This window comes from Spermophilus citellus (assembly GCF_964194105.1).
Source record: "Spermophilus citellus genome assembly, chromosome: 3".
Classification (NCBI taxonomy): Eukaryota; Metazoa; Chordata; class Mammalia; order Rodentia; family Sciuridae; genus Spermophilus; species Spermophilus citellus.
Genome location: NC_138184.1, coordinates 102,415,761 through 102,442,743, shown reverse-complemented (window position 1 = coordinate 102,442,743; position 26,983 = coordinate 102,415,761). Strand labels below are relative to the sequence as shown.

Here is a 26,983-nt window from a genome sequence, read left to right as displayed (position 1 = left end):
TGATACTCCTGGCTTCAGACTTCAGAATAAAAAATACAGCTTTCTCCATCTAGGGAGGTTAGGAAGTCTACATGGTGGACTGTGTTCTGTGTCCTGCTGAGTCCACTCTGCCGCCTTCTGAGAGGTACAAGGAACCCAGATGTCTCTTTCCCGTCTCTCCACTGATCACGAACAGTTCCTGTGAGCAGACAGTGTCTTGGAAGTGTGTTTAAGAGCTGGTCTAGATTTCCACACATCCATATGCGTGATTCCTCTGGAAACCAGAATGCTCCGGGAGCACAGCACAGCGGGGCCGTGCTCTTATCAAGCCTCTGTGGGTCCCCAGAACATCTTGGAGCATCACTAATAAGAGTCCCGCCCCCTTTCCCTTGTCAGAACGCGCTTCATCCCAGAGGAGAACATGCCCTGTCCTCCCCTCTGCTCAGAACTAGCTCCACAGGCAGCTCAGGCCCCTCATTGTGTGGGTGGGGAGATATAATTATGGCCAAGCTCCCCAGCACCCCCTGAGGAGCACACATTCATTGGCAGAGAGGAAGGGGCCCTATACAGGGCCAGGATGACGCACATGTTACCCAAAGACCAAGTTATTCCATCGCGACAGAAATAAGAGCATAACGTCACCAAGAGCTATGTCCAGGAGAGCTCGGAGAGCCACGTGGACAACAGCCAAACTCTGGGAATGACCTAGACACCCATCCCCAGGGGCATCAGTGTCCTGGGACAATGAGATGGAACTGGCATCTGAGAGACAGAGCTGAAGTTGGGTGCAAAGGCATCAACACCTCTCCCAGGCGGGAGAAGGGGAGCAGACGGCAGAGGGGCATGTGCTGCCTGGTTTCCCGGGGTGGCTCTACACAGGCAGACCTGGCCTAGGAAAGGAGATGTGGAGAAGATGGTCAGCTGTGGTGGACCCTGGGAGACTAGAGGGGCATCCTGCCACGGGTGACCTCACAGAGAGCTACACAGGGGCACCCGTGGACCTGCACCAAGTTGAACAATCAAGATTTGGGCACTTGGGGGTATTAAGGCTTAGCTCAGTTATTTTGGAAACAGGAGCTCCTCTGCATAGAGCTGGGGCCCTGGGAGTGTGGGACTGAGCTCATGAGCGAGGTACCATGCCTGTCATGGGGAAAGAGGCAGAGGTAAGAGGTGAGAAGACACGCGACCATGAAATCTGCAAGAAATTCAACAGTGCACGGAAAAGGTACTGCAAGGATGTCTGTGGTTGTCCTCTAAAGAAACACCCAATAGCAAATCCAGAGACACACGCAGGAGGAGATGGACCTCAGGAATGAGCTCACCTGGTTACAGAGGCTGAGAAGCCCCAAGAAGCTGCCTGCAAGCTGCAGACCCAGGTGAGCAACTCAAGCCCAGCCTGAGGCCCGAGGTCTGGGTCACCCGCACTCTGGACCAGCACTCTGAGAACCAGGAGCTCTGCAATCCAAGGGCTGGACAAGATGAGTGACTTGGCTCAGGAATTTGCTATTCCCCTGCCTTTTAGTTGAATTTGGGCCTCAACGGAGTTTAGGAGGCCTATCCACACTGGGAAGGTGGATCTCCTTTATGGATTCAAACGCTCACCCACCTGCAGCCTCACAGACACACACAGAAGTAGCATCAGGGCTACTAGGGCCTCCCTGAGCCTGTGGAAGAGACACAGAGATTAACCATCCAGTGTCCCTGGGGCAACCAAGAAGGTTCGTTTCCCACCTGGGGTTGGAAAGCCCAGGTCCCTGGGGCGGGAGTCACCAGCTTGACCAGCCCCAGTGCCCACCTGTTTACACACCACAGTGTAGGCCAAGCTCCAAGGGGTCTTTTGCTCGGTCTTTTTCACATTCGAACCACAGGAATCTTAAACCGTTTCTGCTGTGTTAAGATTTGACTTGATCATTTGATGGAAATATATTGAATTTCTCTTGCCATAAAGGGGCGAGTCCTAGAGGTAGATAAATCCAGCAGGATCCCTGAACACCAGGCTCTTAGGCCACCTGGCCAGGACCTCACAGGTACCAAGACCAGATGGGGTGCCAGGTCTTGAGGGCCGCATCTCACTCCCTGGACATCGCCAGTGCATCCTCCTTGGCCAGCCAGAGCAGGACCACCTCTTTAAGTCTCCTCTCTCTCCGTCCGTGACCCCCTCTCTCCTTCCCCCTCATCACCTGCGTGTCAGGTGTGAACAACATGCTCCACAATGAGGCTCAACTTTCAGCTCAGGGAAGGTGGACTGCTGGCTCAGGAGGGGCAGACACCATGAGACCCAAATGCTAAATCTACAGTGAGGGGGGGGATTTAGCCAAAACCATCCAGACCTGGGGACAGCTGCATGGAATCACACTGGCGGGTCACCCAGAATCTCCTGTGGCAGTGATGAGGACCAGAGATAGGAGACCACACTCCAGGGCCTCCTGTGGGGACCAGGGACAGAAATGGCTGCTTCTCTCACCTGGGCATGTCCCTCGGCTCCCTCAGCCGTGTCCACCCAGTTCCTAAAGCTGAAAGTCAGAGGCTCCATGCAGAGCCCTCCTGTCCCTCACCCACGATAGCTCATCCACCCGCCATTTTGGCTGACGTCATCTCTAAACATAGCAAATTTATTTAATGTCAAATGCCCCCTGTGTACCAACCACCAGCACAAATCTGTCCTGAATGCTCACAGAAGATTTACAGAGCAGGGCTGTTCTTCCTTGTCAGTTTCTGTGTCTGTGTGTGACAGAGGTCAGAGTGGGGCACTGTTTAGGTTTCGCTATGAGGTGTCCCTCAGAAGTTCATGTGTGAGACCATGCCAGAATATTCAGAGGCGAGGTGTAGCCTAATCCACTTCTATGGATTCAGTGGTCACTGAAGACAGGTAGGGTGTGGCTGGAGGAGGGAGTCACTGGGGGTATGTCTGTGGGGTTTATCTGTCGTCCCTGGTGAGCAGAGTTCTCTCTGCTTTCTGGTGCCATGTCCTGAGCTGCTCTCCTCCATAAGTCCCTTTCTCCATGACGGTCCACCCCACTCGGACACAGAGCAACAAAGTCGGTTGGCTGTGGACTGAACCTCTGAAACCGTGATCCAAAATAAACGTCTACTCCCCTCTGTTGCTCTTGCCCAGTCCTTTGGTCATGGTGGAGAGAGGCTGACTGGGCAGGCATGGGGCCACACCTGTGACCCCACCAATGCATTTCCTTTTGGAGGCCAATGGACAGCCATCTGTTCATCTGTCCCAGCTTCCAGAGCACTGGCACCTGATCTGCCCACCCTCCCTCTCAAGCCAGCAGGGGTCTGGGTCCTCACACCTTCGCCGCCTCTGCTCCGTTCACATCTCCTCTGACTCACTCTGCCACCTCTTTCCAATTTTAAGGACCTCCACCCCACCTGCATAACCTCAGAAAAGCCCCCACTGAAGTCCCCCTGATTGGAAATATCCAGTTCTGTCCCCGTCCTTGGTTCTCTTTCAACAGGTGAACTTGCAGGTCCTCAGGCTCCAGGGTCCTGGGCTGGGGCATCTTTGAGAAGCCGTTGCACCCCTCTAGGGGACTTTCTTGCAGATGATTAGGCTTTTTAGTGTTGTGTACACGTTTTCCCTTGTTCCCCAACAATTGTGCGATCATCAAACCAGGACAATAATATCGACACCATATTGATGTATCCGCATGCCGTCTAACACACAGGCCAGGTGTTCCCTTCATCTCCTCTCCCTGTGGGAGGATCCAGTCCAGGACCTGCCTGCATTCAGCTCCTGCATCTCCTGGGTCTGAAGTTTCTGTGGAGGTTAAAATAGATCCTCCCTCCCTGTCCTCTCCCCCGACGCCCAGCCTCCCTCGAGCTTCTGGAGAAGCTCGTTGCTTTATTGCCTGTTCCCGAGAGCCAGCCACGTTCCCATCTGTGAGCTGGCCCCATACCGCCAGCTTCTGAAGTCAGACACACGGCCACCACTGCATTCCTCAGGACCCTGGGGCTTCTGGGCAGTGGTGAGCGTGACCTCTCCCCCATGGGCAGTGCTCTCCCTGGATCCCCTCGGTGCTGGTGCCGAAGGGTCTCCACCCCCTGAATCCAGTTTCCCTGGTCTCTTCCCAGGAGCCTCCTAATCCTAGCGCCCCTGATCTAAAGTCCAGCCCGGCAATACCACTACCTCGTAGAGATGTTGACCACACCACGATGTGGTGTGTGGAAACGCCCCGTCATACCCCACAAATTGGCACAATTAGTGTCTGTTAATCAGAATTAACATTAATGATAAACTTTAAACTGAATAAATAAATGTACCCCATCAAGAAGGAAGGAAGGAGAGAGGGAGGGAGGCAGAGAGGAAGAAGGACGCGCCCCCAGCTGGACTCCTCCTGGACATCTTGTCCTCTTCCTCCATGGACTCAGCGCTCAGGGTCGGCACCCTCCAGTCTCTGCACAGCCAATGGGACATGCTGGGAAGGGAGGCCAGCGTGGACTCCACTGCAGCTCCCCAGGTGCCCCTGGGGCTGCTTGTCCAGCACTGTGGGGGGAGGATGGCTGGAGAGAGGGGAGGGGGCTCCTGAGCAGTTGAGCCCGGCTTCCTTCCTCCCACTGGGGTCCCTTCCTGAGCCCCCAGCAGCAGCACGCGCCACCCCAGGTTCTTACCGCAGAGATGGCTCCATGGGTTGGACCCTGGCCCGCCATGGCCGGGACGCTCCCTGTGTCCCCTGGCTGCTTCTTTCAGGGGCACGTCACAAGGATCTGTTTTGCTATCAAAACGGCAGTGCCCACTGGCTTGCTCTGATGGGGACCTCTAACAGGCCATGGGCTGAGGGCTGACCGCAGGTGTCATTCAGCATAGAAGCAGCTCCAGCGGGACCGCTGGACATCCCTGTGTCCATGTGTCACTGGGAACCACAGCCCTCGGGGCCTGTCCCTAGAGTCCAGCACTGCAGAAGTGCTAAGAGTGGGGGTGCGCTCCCCGCTTCCTGGGGGCCTGAGGTAGGGAGGAGCACACACTGTGGCGGAGTCCCAGGGCTCCAGAGCCACGGGGAGGCCACGCTGCAGCCACCGGGCTCCCAACTGCTAGAGACGCTGGGTAGAAGTTCACAGCCACCCCTGCTCCCCCTGCGTCCCTGTGCTTAAAGGGACACTGGGCCGTCGTCCATTTACCTGGCCATCGTCTCAGAAGTGCGGCTTTGATTCTCAGGCTTCTGAACCCTGGAAGCGAAGCTCCCAAGGGGTGCTGACACACTCAGCTGTTATCCTGAAGGAAAGTCACAGAATGAGGGGAGCTGGCCACTCCCGAGGACAAGAGGAAACCATGTGGAGTGCTTGTGCAACAGCGTCCCTGGGAAGGGCCCTCGGGGATGGCAGGCGGGCTGGCTCAGGGCGGCTTGGATCTGCCTGCACGTGCCTCTTTCTGTTTGCTTTGACACTTTTAATCACTTGCCAGGATCAACTTCCCATTTTTATGACAAAAATTAATTCACAATTGAAAAGAAAATCTCCAATGAGGTATTCAGACTTTCAAAGCCAGTGTGAAGCACTCATAAGTATGACAACGCTTTGAGACTCACAGAAAACAAGTCCTTGGGAGAAGTCACATGCTCACGGCTTGTGATGCCTCGCGGCTCTGCAGGGCCCTGCCCAGCCTGATCCTCCTGATCTCCAGCGGGCACCCCTGCTCGGGTTCAGCCCTGACCAGAGGCCATTCCCTGGATTCGCAGTGCCTGGTGGCCTCCCTCTTGAGCAGTCAAGATAAGATGGCTCTGCTCTGGGGTTTGTGAAGACGCAGTGACTCAACATGAGTGAAGCCCTGGAGTCAGAGTCTGGAGTGTGGTAAAGACGGCCTTCTGTGTGAGCCTGGGCCTATTCCTTGTTTACCAGGCCCACTCTCCTGTAGGGGCTTCCTCTGGGCTGGCATTGTCTGCATCTTGACAAACGATGACAGAACTCCCCCGTGGTAACACAGAATGCAGTCCCTGTCCCAGGTGCCTGTTCTCTGCCCACGAGTCCTCAGCCTCCACCCCAGGGACACTTGCACCACTGACCCTAATCAGGATGGTGTGGTTCAGCCTTTTTCCAAATGGCCTATAAATAGAATCCTACAAGATACAGCCATTTCAGACAGGCTTCTTTTAACAGTGCATGTTCAAGACTCCTCCTCGCCCTGCCTGGCTTGGCAGCTGGTTCCTGTTCACCGATATATAGTATTCCCCAGCATGGAGTTACCACATGTATTCATCCATCCCCTGTCTATGAACACTGCGGTTGCCTCCAATTTTCAGCAATTATGGATAAAGCTACTGTAAACTCCACATGAAGGCTTTTGTATGGATGCAAACTCATTCGGGTCAACACCAACGAGTGTCAGGCTGGACCGAATGGTGAGAGCTGCCCTGCTGTCTCCCAGAGTGGCTGTCGGTTTGCTTTGTGCCATCAGGGAGCGGGAGCCCCTGCTCCCCACGTCTGCTGCATCTCACACAGCTCTGAGCTCTCTGCCTGGGGCTCCTGCAAGGCAGAGCTCAGCTTTCCATTCTCTTTCATCAAAGTTAATTTGCACCCAGAGTCCATATGGGACTGGTGGCCACTTGGTGGGCAGCTGTCCTGGGCCCTGGCTCCCACCTGGGCTCTAAAACCCATGAACTCCTTTTGGGTTCCCCACCTCTGCACACTCATCCCTGGGCTCAGCCCTCACTGCTGTGCCCAGTCCCTGTCCCCCTCAGAATTCTCTTTTGCAAGCCACAGAGCACTGCTGGGGCTGGCTGATGCAGAAGGGGATTCGTCCAGTTTATTAAAAGGACGATGAACGGTGTGGACGGGGACGAGGCTGGGAGCCACGTGGTGTCAGGAATGAAGTCCACAGTTCTGGTGGTGGCCCTGCCACCTCGGCACCTGCCAGGCGTCAACACAGGGGGTGAGGAACACCCCCTGGGCCGGGACCTTCGGGTCCCCAGCTGCGCCATGCGTGGGGACCAAAAGCCTCATGGTTTGAAGGGTCTGAAGGTCAGAACTGTTGTGACTGGTGGGTCAGGGCAGGCGTGGGATCTGTGTTCACCTCCCTTCACCTGGATCTCAGGTCACAACGTTTGGGACCCTGGGGGGACTGTGACTTCAGGAGGCAGAGTGGAAGGCCCCCAAGGTTAAAAGAAAAGGGTGAAGGAGAGAGGGGACGGATAGGAACAGCAGGGCCAGCAAACGGGATGCTGGTCACAGCTCCAGGCTGTGGAAGGAGGGCAGGAGGCACCTCAGGTGGTTTTCCCATATTTAGGTTCTTGAGAGGGAGGGGAATGGCCCTCCTCCCGCCTACCACCTTGGGTGACATGCTGGGTCCAGGTAGGGACTACAGGACTGCATTTACCCAGTGCCCGCTGTGGGCAGGCTGAGGTCCAGCTGCTGCCCAAGTATCTGCCCAGCCTTTTCTGGTGACGTGGGCACCGTTAGGATCGTTCTGTTTCACAGATGAGGAAGCCGCGGCAGGGATGGGGTCCCACCCAGGCCACAGGGTGGGCAGTGAGGGGTCAGGGACTAACCCAGCCCACATGGACCAGGGCCGCCCAGGCGCTCCTGCCCCTCTGCTTAAGAGGAGTTAAACTCAGTCCAGCGACAACGCTTCCCCTTCTGGTAGTAGTGCCAAGCTGTTTGGGTCTTCTTAAGTGACAAAAGGGGTTGATTACTGAACTCTGGTTGTTAACAGCAGCCTGAAACCTGCAGGGGCAAAGCAGGCAAGGGTGGGCAGCTTCCTTGAAATGGACCATAACAGCAGATGGGCAGAGAGCTGGAAGGTGGGCAGATTGGTGATGAACTAACACAGCTGGGTGTGAGATGTCCTGCAGGCCTGGGAGCCTCCAAGGAGACTTGGCTGAGCAGCTGGCGCAGAGGGAGCCCTAGAGGTGGAGAGCCCTGAGGAGGGCCTGCCGGCTGGTGCCCTTGCTCTCAGGGGTGAGATGAGGCTGGGTCTGAGCAGGCTGGAGAAACCGGAGGTGTTTCTGGTTGGTGCTCAAGGGAGCAGCAGGGAGGCCGGGAGCCCAAGGAGAAGAAGGGCGGGGACAATCCCTCCATCCTCCAGCCCAGGAGTGTCCTTCCAGCCGTCCCCCAGAAAGCCCTGAGCAGGGACAGTGGGCAAGTCAGACAGGGCACAGAGGAGGGCTCGGAACTCCAAGACAGCAGCTGCCCTCCTCAGGTCGTCACATCCGGGGCGTCTCATTTCCATGAAGCAGAACCCAGCGATTGCTGGCTGACGCTCCTCTTGAGAGCACTTCGAGCATGCTGAGGAACTCGGGCTGCGTCCCCTGGGGACCCTGTCACTTGCACAAACATTGCTTATCCATAAATAGGACATGGACATTTGGGCCAATAGGAAGCAGCTGATCCCTCTGTCCTCGCTTCTCCACCAACTGCACCCTCACTTGCTTCCTCAGAGCGACAGCGCTGCATGATCACATGCAACAGCCTCGGAGGTAGCCTGTGGTTTGTCAGTAGCGACTATTGAAAATCATTCAGGAAACTGAAATAGGAGGAGCGATTTCTAGTGTCCACAGCACCATGGGGAGGGTGGCTCTGGCTCACAATAAATTGTCCTGTAAAGAAGCAGAAGAAAGGAGCCAGGGATTTCTAACACAAAGAAACAATAGATGCTTGAGGCGATGGACACGTGTCCACCCTGATTTTATCATGGCACATTGTACGGTTACCGAATTATTTCAGGGTATCCCATAAATGTGTGCAATTATTAGGTGCCAATTCAAATGCTTTTTTAAAATGTAATTGCTTTGACAAGAGTGACGATTCATCTTCAAAAAGGAAGAAAAGGTATTTCAGAAAAGGCTCCGCCATGTGGGGAAACGTCAACATCTGAGAGCAGGAAGAAGTCAGCTTATTCAGGGTTCTCCGGAGGGTTCCAATTTCCCTCTTTGTATCTGTGTTGGTACCTACATGTGCATGCATGTGTGAGAGGGACATTGATGGTGACAGTATTTCCCCAGCAACCTGAGAGAGAGGAGGGCCAGTCTGCATGTGATGGTCACTCGCAGAGCCCAGCTCCTATATCCAGCTTGCTTCTCTCCTTCCTGCTCCTTGGGGATGAGGGCAGGGTCCAGAGTGCAGGGAGGAGGGACCCAAAGCCCCAAGCAGGGTCCTCTCAGTCTCTGTCAGGCCCCCCACCATCCTGGGACTGGCTTCTTCCCATGTCCATCCCATTTGAGAGAGAAGAGAGATCTCGGGTCAGCAGCACTTACACCAAATCCTGCTGGTCAGCAAGTCCCCGAGGCCAGCCCAGAACCAGGACCAGGGGCTGGACTGTGCTGTCCAGCAGGGCTCTGAGAAGGGCACTCTGGAGAGGAGGAAGTCAGTGGCAGGACAGGTGGCCAGGCCTTCCTGGGAAACACCTTCTGCCACATACGTCCATGGCCCTGAGTCCCAAAGTTTTCCATGAAGATAAAGGGGATGGAGTCCCCCAAACTCCAAGATGATGGGAAGGACAGACGGGCTGCGTGTCAGCACAGACCAGGAGACACACAACTGAGCCCGAGGAGGGACTGCAAATAGTCTCCCGCTGTGGGTGGGTAAAGCTGTGTGTCAGGAAGCCTCCATGGATCTGGAGTCCACTGTCCAAAGCAGAGGCAGCCTATGGGGCTTAAATGACCAGATTCAGAACCCACCCTGGCTTGGCGGTCCTCCTCTGGAGAGGCTGCTGCTGCTCAGGGTCCTTTGGCCAGGTCTGCAGACATCTTCGATTGTTACGGACTGGATTTGAGCTGCTGCTGGCCTCTGTGGGGGAGGCCAGGGACGCTGCTCCACGTCCTGCTGTGCCCAGGTCAGTAGGAGACATCAATCGTTCAGCCCCAAATATAGATGTGGCTGAGGCCAAGAAAGCCTGGTCTGGAGCAGTGCCTGCCTGTGGTCAGAGCTGCTCCATGGCTGGTGAAATGGTCTCCTGTGGGAGCACCGTGTGGGAGGCGACCGTGCCCCATAACCACGAGGTTGAGAGCAGAGACGTGCACTGAACACGCCTCCTGCTGGCTGAAGCTCACTGGAAATACCGGAGCTTCCCGGGAACACGGATCTATGACTGGAGGAAAATAGGCTTTCTAGTAAGATGATCCCAAAGACGCCGACGTCTGCTCCATGTCTCACGGAGAGGACGTCACAGCAGACAAAAGAAGCCACCCAGATTCCTCCCAGGCAGTCTCCTGCTCGGCGCAGGGAGGTGGGAGCAGGGGCCCCAGTGGGAAGCTCCTGGGCCCTTGTGCCTCCCTCCCAGTGGTCAGATGTGGCCACCTGCAGAAGATTAAGTCTCCTGGCATGGCCACCTCTTTCCTTTTGCCACCTGATGACCTTCTCTCTGGGCCCTGCAACCCAGCAGGCACCACAATCTCACCGCAGCACCTACAAGGTCAGCCAGGGCCAGCAGGGGCCTGGACTGGACCACACCCAGGCCCAATGTGCAGCCTTGTGAACTTGAGCACGCAACCTCATCTCAGGGTGCCCGTGTCTCACCGTACAGTGGGTGTCGGAGGATCCCCTACCTCATCTGCTACCACAAGAACCAACCGAGGGGCCACACGTGGGCTCTTGCCAGGTTTCCAGAGAGACACGTCCCCGAAGCCAGACTCCACCAACACTGCCACCCCGAGGAGGCCCCAGCCAGCCTCCTCTCCACGCTGCTGGCAAGTTCTCCTGAAACGGCAAACAGCCGCAAAGACAGAGCCGAAGAAGGTTCTTCTGTGGCCTCCGCTGCCTGGATTGCGGGGCTGCCACAGCAGCACCCAGCAGCAGGCTGGCGCCTCAGGCAACAGAAACCCATCCTCCCACCCCGCTCCCAAGGCTGAAGACTCAGTCTGAGGGCAGGCAGGGCTGGTTTCTCTGAGGACCCTCCTTGGTGGGGTATGGCCCCTCTCACTGTGTGCAAACCTGATGTCTCTGTGTTTTCTAACCTCTTCTCTGTAAGGACACCCGTCAGACTGAACCGGAACCCAGGGCAGTGACCCATTTTAACTCACTCTGTTCCTAAAAGACCTTCCTCCAAGTGGAGTTGCATCCTGAGGAACTGGGGGCCCGAGCTTCAGCATACGAGCGTGGGAGGGGGGACCCGATTCAGACCGTTCTAGGATCACTCCAGGCTCAAGTTGGCTCTCACTCCCTCTGTGGTCTCCACTGACCCCAAGGGCTGGCCTCACATCTGCAACCTGTCTCTGCCTGCTCCCAGAGAGCCTCCTGGCCCAGCATCTTCTCTACAGCACATCTCCCTGGGCAGAGAGTTTCCTGTCCTCTATCAGAAGCCACTGAGTGCAGTGAAACCTTTTCTCAAAAACCTCACCGGGAAGAGCGAGCCAGACTTCTCTTCTGATTAATTAGCCCAGGAGATCAGGCCCTCGTGACTGCTTAGCCCTGAGCCTCAGTTTCCCCATCTGGAAACAGGGCAATAGCACCTGTGGACATGCTGTGGGGACTTAGCAAAGTGGAAATTAGTGTCCACCCGGGATGTTGCGTCATCAGCTGCTGCCGCGCTCACTGCCACCGCATTATCAATGCTCCGTCTCAGTCCAGGATGAAGACCAACCACAAGAGGGGCCACCAGGGCCAGACTGGACACTGGCCTCCCTGGGGGTGATACTTCTGCCAAGCCTGAGGGCGAAAGAGGAATTTCCATATCCTTAGCATCTGCACTTGGGGGGAAAAAAAAGCGGAGAAAGAAAAATATCAGAAGAACATAAATTGTGCCATGAATATGGGTGATATTTAACTAAGATTTAAATTCATCCGGCATTTAAACCCAAATGAAGGAAATGGCATTAAATTCACATAAGTGCCGGATTATGCACACAAGATGGAAATATTAACTCTAACTCCGACCCGGAACAGGGCGGCTGGCCGGGCACAGAGTACAAAGGGGACCCAGAGCTTTCATAGATCATCCCTTCACATTATCAGCACTGGAAAGTGGCAGTTAATAAGTTACTGACAGGTACCACCAGCCCTGTTGTAACCAGATGTGATGGACAGGTCTCCTTTGCTCATCTGTGTCTGTGGGTCTGGCAGAAGCGCGTGCGCTCGTCTCCCTGAGGGGCTCAGAGACCAGAGGCAGGGAGGGTGCTAAGGCTGCAGGGGGGCGTTCAGGGCCAGGAGTTAGAGACACAAAGGGCAGACATGGGGGAGAACAGACTGGATACCTGGGGTCCACCCTGAGCACTGTAGGGCGATGGAGCTGCACTCAGATTCCCACGCCATGAGTGGACTTGAGCTCCCACCACAGGGACAGCAAGAGCCTGGTGCCTCTGTGAGGGCAGACGTGGCCTGTGCCTTGCTATGGTGACTGTTCTCCCACCAGTCCCCAGGCACGTGGTGTGCCTGGAGTGTGCACAGTGAGATTCATGTTTAAAAGTTCACTTTCCCCCTCTCTCTCCATCCACGGCCTCCCTTCTCTCACCTGTGAAGTTCCCCAGGGCTGTCACCCATCACGGCTCAGCTCGGGGGTTCCCTGGTGGCTTTTCTGAACCTCTGCTGGGTGAAGTCGGTTTCCAGACCCAGGCAGGGTGCACAGGTTCCGCTGGTCCACGTGGGCGAACCTTAAGCTGCTCTGACCATGTACCCTCTCCCTTCCAGGACGGCTGGTCCTCATCACCTGGGGAGAGGACCCTCCTCCTTAGACTTCATCACAGCCACATTTATGTCGAATTCATTCAGTGTTTGTGTAAAGCCATCTCATTCTGAGGCCAGCTCTGTGATTTCAGCCTTATCTCCTGCTATGTGTGCAGGAGGTAAAGGGGAGAGGGCTCGGGCTGGCACACCACTGTGTCCCACGCCGGTGCCCAAGTGTCGAACGTGCTACTGAGTAAAACAAGTTCACGTTGAAAAAGCTAACAGTGAAATACATTGATAAACACATGGAATACCACTGCCATTAAAGATGAAATGCTTGTGAGTTATAAATAAATAATATTCAAATTTTTAAAAAACATGATCCAGGTGTCCCCAGGCACGTGTCCTCACCTTCCCAGGTGCACAGCTCAGAGACGCTGCTGCCCGTTACCACCAAGCCTCCCTGCGCCTCCCTGACCTCCACCTCCCCTCGGGCTCTTCCCAGCCTCCCCACCTCACCAGGCCAAGCAGAGGCTGCCACTCTCCTCCCCACTCCTATGGATGTGGGTCCTGTGCTCTGTCACTCAGCAGAAAGTCCTTAGCATGAGGAGGGCGGGCTCCCATCACCCCGGCCTCAGTGACGATGTGTTTATGATGGAGACCTCTGCCCCACGCTGTGGACTCCAATCACCTTCTTGGCTTGTTCGGAGTTTGCAACAATTAGAATCTTGGAAGCCAGCTCCACATTGCCTCCTCTGTCTTCATGCACCTTACTCACTCACTTAGGAGGTCTCCCTCACCTCCTAAACCCACTAATTTGGCCCATCCTATTTTTATTAGTACAGCCCTCAAAATAGGTCTGTGCCTGGTGTAGCAGTCATAATGGGCTGGTGACAAACAACCCCAACAAAGTCCCAGTTACTAGGCAGGAGGAAGGTGGACCTCGCATTTGGACCCTGACCCTCGTGGCCTTGTAGGGAGGCTCAGGGGACCCCAGGCTCTGAGAGTCTAGGCAGATGGCCACCACCACCTTAAACACCAGGCAGGTACCATGGTGAGGAGAAGGCGAAGCTCCTGATGGTCCCTCCTTGGACCAGCAAGGAAACAACACCTGTCACTCAACTCCTTCTCTCTGTCTCCCTCCCTCTCTCTTTCTCCCTCTCCCTCCCTCTCTCCCTTCTGTCTTTATTTCTTTCAAGAAATCTGCTCCTCTGTGACAGTTCAGCCTGGGGTAGAGATGGAAGGGAAGTGACCTGGGTCAGGAGCAGGGACCGTGGCCAGGCCCCAGATTATAGACAGCCTTGTGCACGTGCTTTGCAACCCAACTGAAGTCCTTCTGCTTTGGGCAGGGACTGAGGGTGGCAAACTCCTGCACCTCACAGTGGAGCTGGCCCACCTTCTCTGAGGCATCGGTCACCACCCAGAGGCTGAGCTCCTGGCTCCCTGCGCATGTGGAGTCCACGCCTGGTGCCCAGATGAAAGGCCTTCACAGGAAATGCTTTCTGTGATGTTGGAACAACTCAATAATCGCTGCTCTGCTTTTCTTCATGCCCCTTTAAGTGCCAAAAGAGGTTCCCATCCTTTAAAAAATGGGAACCCAGAAGGCATTTGGGCAGAAGGACGTGCCAGGGTGGGGCAGACGGGCCGAGGCTGACCTGGGCCTGGTGCTTCTCTGCCTCTTTCCAGCATGTGGAGAAGGGGCGGCACATCTCAGGCCTCCGGTTCACCATCTGTGAGATGTGTCCTGGGACCCATGAGCATCAGGAGGGAGGATGCCCGGAACCCTGTCCTCTGCCAGGTGCTCTACACCTGGGTCTCCTCAGGGTCTCGCTGACTCTTCTCCTCCTGCTCCTCGCCCGGCCAGCCAGCCTGGGACGGATGCTCTCCTGGCTCCTCGGCCCAGCCCCCTCCTTCTCTAGGTTAGCTCCTGGGGCCACCAAAAACCCTGACCTTGTCATTCCAAGGCCAAAGGCAGACATGGCTTTCCCAGGGTCGGGGTGGTGGTGTCTGTCTCTGCTCCCTGTGAGGCCCCAGGGTTCCCCAGCTTCTTCCCTGGACCCTCCCTCCACCTTCCAACTGGCCAGAGACAACCTGCCCAGGGCCACAGCACCCCTCTGCAGCTGGCACCAAATCTTCCCCCCCCAGGAGCAGCTGCGTGATGATTAGGGCCACCCCAATACTCCAGGGAGTCCCATCTGAAGATCCTGAACCTTGCACAGCAGCCAGGGCGTGGAGCAGCCTCAGCGCCCACTGAGGGGACTGAAGAAACAGCAGGGCACATGTGGCTCAGCCCACTGAGGAGGGACACCCCAGCATTGGGGACCATCTGGATGAGCCCGGGGGACCTCAAGTGGATAAGCCAGACCCAGGGCAGACACCACAGGGTCTCACCCACCCACTCACTCACACATGGAGTCTATTTCACAGTCGACCTCATGAAGCAGAGGGTACAAATGAGGCTGCCAGGGCTGGGAAGAGGGGAGTGGGCGCCTGGGTCAGGCACAGACTCCAGCTACGTGGCATTATGGGGACCCAACGGTCCAGCAGGTACCACAGGGTGATGGTCCTTAACAACACCGTATTGTGTGCCTGAAGTTCCCCAAGAGAGTAGGTAATAAATGTCCTCACACACACACCCAGAGGTCGCTGTGAGGTGGTGGTGTAAATTAGCTGGGTTGTGACATCATTTCACGGTCACCTCTTTACCAGGATATCAGGTCGTACCCTTTACGTACATGTGATGTTAGGTGATTTCATTTGCTAATTGCTCATTTGCCAGTGGAGCTGAGGATAGAAGGTCCTTAGCTGGTCACATCCACAATGGCCCACACCACATCCTCGTCACAGCGTCTGCCACATGCTGGCAAAAGCAGCAGCCTGTGCCTGTCCTGCACAGGAACTTGCTCCTCCCAGGGCGGTCCCCGACAACCCCTTGCCCATCTGTGCTCCGGGCTACAGGTCCTGCGGAGGCTCACTGGCCCCCGCTGTCTCTCCCCATGCCCTCCCAGGTCTCAGACAGGTGTGACTACATCTTCGTCAACGGGAAGGAGATGAAAGGCAAGGTAAACGCGGTAGTCAGCTTCACTTACCAGCACCTGAGCAGTCCTCTGGAGGTGACCGTGTGGGTGCCCCGGCTCCCGCTGCAGATTGAGGTCTCAGACACCGAACTCAACCAGATCAAGGGCTGGAGAGTCCCCATCGTCTCCAACAAAAGGTGTGTGAGTGAGTGAGTGCGTGTGCACGTGTGTGTGTCTGTGTGTGAGTGTACCTGTGTGTGTAACTATGTGTGTGCCTGTGTGTGTGCCTGTGTGTGTGCCTCTATGTGCGTGCGTGTGCCTCTGTATATGCCTCTGTATGTGTGTGCGTGTATCTGAGCAGTCCTCTCGAGCGTGTGTGCCTGTGTGTGTGTGTGTGTGAGCTGGTGTGTGGGTCTGCCTCTGTATGTGTGTGCATGTGCATGTGCCTGTGTGTATGTGCCTGTGTGTGTGTGCATGTGCCTCTGTGTATGTGCCTGTGTATGCCTGTGTGTGTGTGCATGTGCCTGTGTGTGTGCACCTATGTGTGTGTGCCTGTGTGTGCCTGTGTGTGTGTATGCCTGTGTGTGTGTGTGTATGCCTGGGTGAGAGACAGACTCCCTAATACAGACCCATGTTGAGTGCAATTAGGCTCAGAGGGAAAGGGCAGGGGCAGCTCAGTGCAGCAGGACAGGACCCAAGGCCCCCTGTGGTATGTCCAGGACAGGGCTGCCAGTCTCTGCTCCAAGAGCCTCCTGTTGGCTTCGCCTGCCACTGGACGCCCCACCTGCCACTGGGCGCCCCACCTGCAGGAACCTCTGAGCCTGCTTGCCACCTAGGCCATCCGGATGGCCCAGTCTCAGTCTCACCCTGTGTGCGTCTGAGCCTCACAGCCAGCGGTGAACCCCTCAAGGGTGGGGTGGGGGTCACATTTGCAGCCATAAGCAGTTGGCCCCCAGTAAGTATCCGATGGACTGACTGGCTCTCTGACAGGCCAGCTCGGGACAGTGAGGAGGAGGAGGACGAGGAGAGGCGGGGCCGCGGCTGCACCCTGCAGTACCAGCATGCCATGGTGCGCGTCCTGACACAGTTTGTGGCCGAGGCGGCCAGCCCTGGGGGCCACCTGGCCTACCTGCTGGGCTCAGACTGGCAAGTGGACATCACGGAGCTCATAAGCGGCTTCATGCAGGTGGAGGAGCCCAGGATCGCCAAGCTGCAGGGAGGGCTGGTCCTGGCCGGGCAGGAGCTGGGGATGACCACCATTCAGGTAGGACGTCCCCAGAGGCAAGGGCTTCTGTGTCCCTGCCTCAGCTGTCTGTTGTTCCTCAGAGCAAACTCCATTCTGGGGGTGACCTTAATGACATTGACAAGCAAGGGCTCCGTGGGTCACACTGGCCTTGGATCTTGGGAAATACTCTCTGGTCTGAGTGGCCCTCCCCTGAGCACCTGCCAGGCCCGCGCTGGCTTCCACCCTCCACCTCCCGACGTCCCCGCCTAAGCTTCATGTTTCTCCATGACGTCTTTGCCACCTTGGCCAAGTCCCACCTCTGACCCGATGGCACCTGAACATCCCAGGGGTGTGGGGACGGAAGGGGGCTATCATGCCATTGGCCTTGTGAGCAGGTGCCCGCTGCGGGGAATGGGGCACAGAGAGGCCCGCGGGCAATGCTGGTGGTTTAAACAGTGCAGCGTCATGGTTGTGCAGGGTAGTGGGTCCACACTGACAAAATCACACATGCGCACATGGATTCCTGTCCGCCTCCCCCGCCCCGCCCGCCCTTCCTCCCTCCTCTACCCCTGACCTTCCTTGTGCTCCTCTATCTGTTTTCACTGGTGCTTTCGACAGATCCAGGAAGGTACAACCCCTGTGATACACTTACAAGTGCACATAACATGATTTTGTTGAGCTCGCACCATTTTTCCTCCCCTCCTCTCCCCCCTCCTCCCTCTTCTGCACCGGCCTCCCTGTGGATTTAGGATGTCCGATCCCTCCATGCAGCCATCCTTTATTTGCTCTTTATTTTTAAGTTTATTTTGGGTTTACAGCATTGGGGATTGAGCCCAGGACCTCGTAGCCCAGTGGAGGAGCACTGGCCTACCAAGTTCTGAGTCCTTGGTTCAAGCCCCAGTGGCTCCAGGGTGTTTGGAAGAAACGCTTGTACAAGTGGCCGGGGCGGGAGGCCATACTGGGAGGCTTCTGCAGGTTTGGTCATTTACCCCCCAGCTGGGAACCAAGGATGAGTTCATCCCCTAACAGTGCCCCGTGTAGGAGAGGGGAGTACCCCAGGCAATCTGAGGCTTCCAAATCAGCGCTGCCAGGGGACACCCTGGAGCTGCAGCGGTACTGGAACATGGAACATTTGAGACTCAACCACTCTGCAAAATGGACTGGTAAAGAGATCAGTTTATCCAAGGAGGTAATCACAGGGGTTGGTTTCTGAGGGTACAAGACTCCCCCCCGCTCAGTCCTCACGTCACACAGCAGAGTATGTGCCTATACCCTGGGGGCACCCTGCCACTCTCTCTGCCATCTCTGATTCACTCCTAGTCCTTAATGTGGTGCAGATGCTGTGGAACCCAGTGCCATTCTGTGTGTAGTTCAGGGAACACAGAGAAGGACGGGTCCTCCCATGTGCAGTTCACACCCAGCTGATCACCGTCGGTTGAATCTGATGCAGAGCTGGGGACGTGGAAGCTGTAGATGGGTTTGGGCTGTGAACTGAGAGTCACATGCACAATGATCTCTAGAAAGTGTCATCAGTGAGGGCAGCAGGCCAGGTGTGCTTGTTGAAACAGTGGGGACAGATTGGGCAGACAACAGGGAGCACAGAGGACTGTGGCAGGGGACATCAGGAGGAGCTGCCGGCCCAGAGCCACCTTTCAATGCAGTTTTTCCAGGAACCAGAAATCTCCACTTTTATATAAAACCTTCTGCGTTTAAAAAATAATAATAATGGCCACTAATCCCACCGTCAAGTATGACTTATGTCAGACAGACATCTTCCCCGTGGCAAGAGCTTCCAACTCCCACCAAAGACAAAGGTCTTGAAAGACCTGACCATTGATCGCTGATGCCTGGAAATTGGACCAAGAGATCTGTTCTAGAACAAGGCCCCGTCGGAGAGGCCCACCTCCCACTCCTCATTCTCCTGTCCTTGTTCTCACCCTGTGTGGAGCAGCCTTCTGCCAGGGGACAAGTCCCTGGGACCACACAGAGCCCTTTCTGACGATGCTGCTTCTGCCCTTTAGATCCTGTCCCCGCTGTCGGATGCCATCCTGGCTGAAAAGACCATCACCGTTCTGGATGAGAAGGTGACCATCACAGACCTGGGGGTGCAACTGGTGACAGGACTGTCACTGTCCCTGCAGCTCAGCCCTGGAAGCAACAGAGCCATCTTTGCCACCGCGGTGGCTCAGGAACTTTTGCAGAGGCCCAAACAGGTGAGCAGGTGTCAGGCTCCTCCCAGGTCAGGTGGGTTTTGCACCAGGTGGACACCTGGCCAAACAGTTCATGTCCACTGCAGGAGGGCTTCCTGGAAGAGGGGGACACACAGCAGGTGGCTGTTCCCCCTGGGTCCCCCCAGCTCCCTCTAACCAAGACAGAAAAGATTTCAGCAGGTGAAACTGAGAGCCACCAGGACACAAAAGCAAACAGGGAGCCCTTGGTCCACCTGCGTCACAGTGTCACCTGCTGTCTCACATGCCCATTCCTGCTCTGTCCAAACAGTCCTGACTAGACATGGTGGACCTCACCAGCGTGGAGGGACAAGGGCAGGGGCAGCCTTGGGAATCACCACAGTCTGCACCAAGGCCCTGCACAGAGCCGGGCACCAGGTCTGGGGACTGGGAAGGAGACAGGGGTCGTGCCCCCAGTTAGTTGTTTAGCTCCAGGAGAAGGGGACAAGCGAGATGGCACCCTTGGTGATTTTCTTCCTTGTGTGCTAACAAGGTGTGGGCTGTGTTTTTGTTGTCTGAGTGAACGCATGTGTGTGTTTGTGTATGTGTGTTTGTCTACCGTGTTTGCATTGACTATATGTGTCGAGTGTGTTGAGTGTGCTGTGTGTTGTGAAGGCGCCTTATGTTTGCATGTGGTTGTGTGTGAGCTGAGGGTGTGTGTGGCTATGTGTGCATGCTGAGGATGTGTGTGGCTATATGTGCATGCTGAGGGTGTGTATGGCTATGTGTGCATCCTGAGGGTGTGTGTGGCTGTGTGTGTGACCTGAGGGTGTGTGTGGCTATGTGTGTGTGCTGAGGGTGTGTGTGGCTATGTGTGCATGCTGAGGGTGTGTGTGGCTATGTGTGCGAGCTGAGGGTGTGTGTGGCTATGTGTGCATGCTGAGAGTGTGTGTGGCTATGTGTGCATGCTGATGGTTGTGTGTGGCTATGTGTGCGAGCTGAGGGTTGTGTGTGGCTATGTGTGCGAGCTGAGGGTGTGTGTGGCTATGTGTGTGAGCTAAGGGTGTGTGTGGCTATGTGTGCGTGCTGAGGGTGTGTGTGGCTATGTGTGCGTGCTGAGGGTGTGTGTGGCTATGTGTGCGTTCTGAGGATTGTGTGGCTATGTGTGCGTGCTGAGGGTGTGTGTGGCTATGTGTGCGTGCTGAGGGTGTGTGTGAACTAAGGGTGTGTGTGGCTATGTGTGTGAGCTGAGAGTGTGTGGGGCTATGTGTGTGTGCTGAGGGTGTGTGTGGCTGTGTGTGTGAGCTGAGGGTGTGTGTGGCTATGTGTGCATGCTGAGGGTGTGTGGGGCTATGTGTGCGAGCTGAGGGTGTGTGTGGCTGTGTGTGTGTGCTAAGAGTTGTGTGTGGCTGTGTGTGTGAGCTGAGGGTGTGTGTGGCTATGTGTGCGTGCTGAGGGTGTGTGGGGCTATGTGTGCGAGCTGAGGGTATGTGTGGCTGTGTGTGTGTGCTAAGAGTTGTGTGTGGCTGTGTGTGTGTGCTGAGGGTGTGTGTGGCTGTGTGCTGACACAAGGGTTTCCACAGAGGGCTGTTTATGGGCCTTGCAAGTGGAACAAGCTCCCTCCTTGTTCAGAAGTGGACCCTCATCATTTCCTAGAGGGACTCGCAGGTGGTTAGCTCTCTCTGTGCCCAAGGCAAGGAGGGATGGCCTCAGGATCCGGGATCCATCCTGATTGTCCCCAAGTTAAGCTTCACTGCCTGATTCTAGAAGCACTCCCCCTGCTCGGCTTTAGTCTGGTGGCTCACCTTAAGGCAATGTAAACGTAACAGAATGAATACCTTCCACTTAACACAGGCCACCGTCGTAAGCCCTCCCACTAACCAGTGACACCCTCTGACACCCCATTGACTTTGTTGTGCAGGAGTGAGCAGCCACCAGCCCATCTTCCCTCCAACGTCTCAGGGAAGCATACCTTGGTGCACAATGCTGCACGCCAGCCGGGTGCCATTTTGTTGTTTTGTTTTCATTGTGAGTCTTTGGGGGGATGAATCCTACGTGCCCTGGCTACCTCTGACCTCTTGCTACACCACTCCAGTGGTTTCCTCTGCTCCATAGCACCCCTTCGGTTGCTGTTTCCCTTTACTGGGACCCGCCAGCGAGCTTTCCAGAGCTTTCCAGCCCATTCTGATTCACCTGTTTTACTCAACAGGAAGCGGCCATCAGTTGCTGGGTCCAGTTCAGTGATGGCTCAGTCACACCCTTGGATATCTATGATGGGAAGGACTTCTCCTTGCTGGCCACGTCCTTGGATGAAAAGGTGGTCTCCATCCACCAAGACCCCAGGTTCAAGTGGCCGATAATCGCTGCGGAATCGGAAGGACAAGGAGCGCTGGTCAAGGTGGAGATGGTCATTAGTGAGTCGTGCCAGAAATCCAAGCGGAAAAGCGTGCTGGCTGTGGGAACGGCAAACATCAAAGTTAAGTTTGGTCAGAACGATGCTAACCCCAATGTCAGTGATGGCAGACCCATGGGGACAGGGGTCCACCTGGAAAGTGACGTTGGGGATCGAAGGTCCAAAGCACCCCTGCAAGAATGGGGGAGCCCTGAAGGCCAGTACCTGGGCAGCTCTTCCATGGGACTCATGGAGGGAAGAGGAAGCACCACCGAGAGGTCCACCTTCCCGAAGAAGGACGGCCAGGGAAGCCCACCAGATGGTGACAGCCGCCTGCAGACCATCCCTGTGGACATCACCAGTTTCCCAGACCCTGCGGACCTCCCCGGAAGCAATGTGGAAACGGAGGAGAATGACCCGGCTCAGGCATCCAAAGGGCTGAGCGACCTGGAGATCGGGATGTATGCCTTGCTGGGCGTCTTCTGCCTGGCCATCCTGGTCTTCCTAATCAACTGTGTGGCCTTTGCGCTGAAGTACAGGCACAAACAGGTGCCCTTCGAGGAGCAGGAGGGCATGAGCCACGCCCACGACTGGGTGGGGCTGAGCAACCGGGCAGAGCTGCTGGAGAACCACATGAACTTTGCATCCTCCCAGGAGGAGCAGATCACTGCCGTGGACCGGGAGCTGGACGTGGAGGAGAGCAAGTACCTCCTGGGCACGCGCTCCCACAAAAGCATCAACGGGCAGCTGCTCACACCTGCAGGAGTGGTGCTCACAGCCGGGAAAGACCAGAAAAGTGAGCCCCCAACGTCCCCTACCTCAAAAAGGAAAAGAGTGACCTTTACCACCTTCACTGCCCTCTCCCCCGATGACGGGTGCCCCGCGGGGAGCTCCACCGTGATGAGCAGGGAGGACGACATCAAGTGGGTCTGTCAGGACCTGGACCCTGGAGGCTGCAAGGAGCTGCAGGAGTACATGGAGAGGCTCCATGAAGACGTGTGAGCCGGCCCAATGCTTATAGCCTTGAATGAGGGCACCCGGAAGAAGGGAGGGGGCAGGACAGGAGAAGGTTGGCACCGTCCAGAAAATGCCCCGGTTGGCTGGGGAGGCCCGGTCAGCATCGAGGCTCACGTCCCGGCCCACCAGATCTTGCTCAGGGGAAGGTTCTCTAAACTTGGAGCAAAAAGGACTGTGAATCACGGAGCTTCTGAGCATTTCCAGCAAAAACCAGTGTCTCTGTTTAATGGAAGCAATTTGGATTTCATAAAATTCCACATGATGGACAGCAGAAGTAAAGCCAGGTTCAGGTTGTACGTGCCCAAATCAATGGGAGAAGTGTGCGCTCCCACGGGCGCAGCTGCCTGGCTGTGAGCGTGACCATGGGCACCATCAAGTGCCTGGCAGCTACAGCAGGCACGGCTGTGAGTGGCCACCTCCCAAGGGCCAGGTTGAAGCTGCTTGGGTTATCGACAGACCCAGGCAGGTGCTGACGAGGACAGAAAGGCAACCAGAGGTTTATAGGCCACAGATACCTTTGTAACAACTCGCCAAGACAAACACCACTGCTCTTCCCAGCACTCCAGAGCCATTTGTTGGGTAAACCGAGGACACTGGGCACAGAATTTCAGGGTCAAGCAATCAGGCTCTCTTCACAAGTCTGTTCTGTAGATCTTGCTCCTCACTGCGTCTCCACCTTCAGAAGCTGCTGGTCACCTGCATCTGGGGTAGGGGTGGGCAGCTTCCAGTATGTGCTCAGTCCCCTCCCTGGGGTTTTGTGTCAACTCCCGGTGACGTTCGGCAGAGCAGCCCGGGACATGCTTCACCTGGGGGAGACTGGTCCCTGGGGAGTGGGCAGTGAATCCAGTGAATTCAACACCAAAGGAGGTGGGTTCTTCTCGCTGCTTAGCTAGAAAGAAGAGGGGACCCTTCTGTGATGGGCCCATGCTGTTCACCTTGGTCTTCCACCAGCCACTTGCCATCAGGCCATTAATAGAGCTCTGGGGTCTGAGTGTCATAAGCAGGGTGTGCAGAGCAGGACCGGCTGTGAGAGGAGGTAGCAGGCAGGTGGGCCTGCATGGGCCTAGTCAGCCCGCGGGCTTCCTCCCCAGGAGAGGCAGAGGGAGGCCTGGCGTGCAGGGGAGAAGGAGGCGGCACTAGGTCATGGTCCTCCAGGTGGCCCTGGGAGGCTTACCCTTGCTTAATGTCCAAAGGGCTCTGGGAAGACCCTCGGATAAAAGACCTGGGGGGTGGAGTGAGCCTCACCCCATCCCACATGGAGGCAGAGTGGCAGGCTGGATGCACCCAGGGGGGCAGGACCGAGAAGGTGGAGGGGAGGTGGCAGCAGAGGCCATAGAGCAAAGACATAGAGCAGAGGCTGTGGAGCCAGCTCTCGCTCTCTGTGTTTTCAACTGTGCGATTTCCTCCCTCCCCACCCCCCTCTCTGTTCTTCAGCTCTTTTCCAAACTCCCTTTCTGGTCCTCTGCACTCTCTTCTTCCTCTCCTCCTGCTGCTTTCCTCTATGGGTCTCTATTTCCTTCCTCTCCTCGGCCTCCTCTTTTTCTCTCTCCCTGCCACATAGTCGAACTCACATGGTGTGACACGTGTGTCGGTCCCAGCAGGCCACCCTTCCAGCCCTGGCACTCTCCCTCCAACCGTGGTGCTAACAGCTCTGACACTGGGATCCCTGCAGCCAGTACGTCACCTGCTCCTGTCCCCAGTTTTCTCACCTTGTTTAGTTGGGTGACTCGGTGTCACCTCTTTCCCATGACAGTCCTTTGCTTTCTGCCCCTGCTCCTGTTTCTCACCATTCTTCCCCTGAGACGTTCCGTTGATTCCCACAGCCACTGCCCACTCCCAAGTCCATCTCTGTGTAGAATGTATTGTAGATTGTAAGAATGTAATATATATTTATAAACTTGCCTACTGTAAATATAAAACGTGCATTCACCAGTGTCATGGCTGATCTTTGTCTCCCTGCGTGCTGACCCCTCCCAGGGGCTGGCATCGGTTGCAAATGGCTCTCCGGGTGCAGTGGCTTTTGGTAAGTGAAAATGCAGATTTGAGGATCCAGCACAATCCAATTACACCCTGACATCGTGTAATGCTGCTGTCTGCATGGAGGGGATGTTGACATCTGATGACAAACTGCATTGTGTGCTAAGCATCTCTCCTCCAGGACCGGAAAGGATTTGCAAATAAATCACACGTGTATTTCCCTCCTAAAAGCACACTGAGTGATGGATGGTGGAAAGCCAGAACTGTTCAGGAGCCACAGCGCAGCCTCGCTCCGAGCGGGAGCCAGGAGTGTGCCCTGTCCTTCTCCAGCCTTGGTCCTCACTCACAGTAACACTGGGCTGGGTTCAAAGGCTTAAAGTTAGACCCTGTCTCACCTGCAGCCTGACAATCACACAGAGAAGCTGGTGGAGTCCCGGAGGCACACAGCAGGCGGGATCCTCCATTATTCCACCAGCACTTCCTGAGCAGCTGTGTGCCAGGAGGAACTGTGAGCACTGGACATAGAGCAGAAGTGGCCACAGCCCCTCTCAAGGACCTCACCCACTTGGGGGGCGGGCACTAATGACAAACATCTTTTGCAGAGCCATAGTTTTACAGAAGGCAATAAAACAGGTTTCAGAATAGAGAAAGGTTGAGCTAACTTTTAAAAATCTTGCCCCTTTTACCTAAAATGACCTAGATTTCTACTCTCCCTTGCTGATCCAGACCTGGGCGAAAGGGCTTCTGGTTCGACTTGGACAGAGCAGGGGTAGGGGTCTCCCCACCCAGGTCTTCCTGGCTGTGAATGGCAGTCCCATGGGTGCCCATCTCGCGGCTCTTGTCCTAGAGAAACGTTTCTCCCCAGCTTGTCTCCACCTCAAAGAGGGAAGAGTGGATAGAGCCGGAGGGACCCTGTGCTCCCAAGACCATTAGCAGAGTATCACTTTAGCACCTCCCAAGCCAACACGGGAGGTCGTTGCCTCAAAACAACAGGAAGGTGCCACTGTGACAAGTTCCCTAATGTGATCTATGTGCCCAGACTTCCAGACAGCCATGTGCAAAGGTCTTAATGAGCTGAAGTCCCTACAGGGCATCTTTTGGGATGTGAATAAAGCGACACTGCTGTTTCTCACACCTGGCTGTCAGCTCACTTACGCCCCCTGTGGGCTGCCAAGCACAGTGTCTCCCATCCTGTGCTGGAGGCCCGAGCAAGCACAGAGCCAGCCTCCCCTTGCCACCTGGCCTTCTGGGGAGGCACCTGCTCTCTGCTTCTCAGGTTCCCATGCAGAAATGTGGTCCTAACAGGACTACAACCTGGGAAATGTGAACAGTAGAAACACATCTTGCAGAGCTGGAGCCTGAAGGTGTTAGAGTTGGTCCTGAGGGTGTTGAGGGGCGTCCGTTCCCCACTTCTCTCCCAGCTCCTGTGGTTTCCTGGCTAGCCCTGTTGTTCCCAGCCTTGTAGAACATCAGCCTGCATCTCCTGCCGTCCTTGCCTGGCCTCCTCCCTGTGTGGGTCCGTGTCCAAAGATCCTGCTTCACCAGGCATGTTGGATCAGGCCCCAGCTACACCCATGTGACCCCGTCTTAACTAATTGCATCTGCAAGCACTATATCTAAATAAGGCCACATTCACATCCTGAGGACTAGCTCATCCTCAGTCCAAAATTAAGTGTGGTCCCTCATGGGGGAGGGGACTTAAGCTATAGTGCTGGCCTTTGACAGGGAGGTCCTAGGCAGCTGGCTGCTTCCAGCACCAGCCTGGGCCTTCTGGGACTGTGTCACCAAAGCCCAGCTTCACCCCATTTCACACACATTCTGCAAATGAAGGTGAACCACCATGGGAGTGCAAGGGAGTGGTGTGCCCAAGGGCCTTGGGACAGCTCTGACTGAGCTAATCACCTCTGTGGCACTTCCTGGACCATCTTCAGCTCCTGCCCCCTCGCAGTGGCTGTGGCAGCAGCAGATGATGTTGGGGCAGGGGTGTGGGTAGCCAAGGATGCTCTCCCAGGACACATGTATCCTCCATCCTGGGCCTCCTACTACCTGGATGATGCTCCAGGTTGTGTGCAGGGGACAATGCTGCCAAGAGCCTCAGAGGCAGCTAGACTTGGCTCAGAGGCTTCCTGGCCCAGCTTGCAGGCCCCCTCACAGCTGCAACACACCTGCCTTACCTCAGCCCCTGCGGGTGTGCACACGGGGAAGTGCTGTGCAGTCTTACTCCAGCCCTGGAGCCCGGGGAAAAGAGAGGTAATCCTGACCTAACCCACAGCCTGGGGACTCAGAATGGAGAGGGGGCAGATTCCCACGGCAGGCTCAGGACACCGAAATGGGAAAACGGATTCACTTCTCTCAGGTCCCACCAGAATACGTTCCTATGAGCTCTGCTCTCTACATAATTGGAAAGACTCTGAAACAAATGTGTGGGACCCCAGAATATGGAGGGCCAGGCTGACAAATGGGAGCAAGACCCCCTCCACTGAAGAATCCCTTCACTCCCTGGCTGGATCCCCCCACAAGAGGGGAAAGCCAGCACTCTCTCTGCAGGGCCCTTCTTCTTGGACAGCCAGGTCTTGAATTTCTCTGAGCTGTTTTCCTGATGTTAAAACAAGCCTCACCCAACTGTCCTGCTAATGGCCTCGAGGCCCTTGGGCAGAAGTTTCTTTATGACTTC

General features: G+C 55.9%; 1 protein-coding gene across 1 annotated transcript in view; it reads left to right on the top strand.

The window, feature by feature from the left end:
* TMEM132D (transmembrane protein 132D) overlaps positions 1-22,317 on the top strand; it is a gene marked incomplete at both ends in the record, with an annotated part of 481,494 nt that extends 459,177 nt beyond the window's left edge. The window contains 4 exons of the mRNA XM_081288230.1: positions 15,522-15,727; positions 16,521-16,794; positions 18,777-18,968; positions 21,133-22,317. Coding sequence (XP_081144356.1) covers positions 15,522-15,727; positions 16,521-16,794; positions 18,777-18,968; positions 21,133-22,317 — 1,857 coding nt within the window. The remainder of the gene's footprint in view (positions 1-15,521; positions 15,728-16,520; positions 16,795-18,776; positions 18,969-21,132) is intronic.
* Between the last annotated feature and the right edge of the window lie 4,666 nt (positions 22,318-26,983).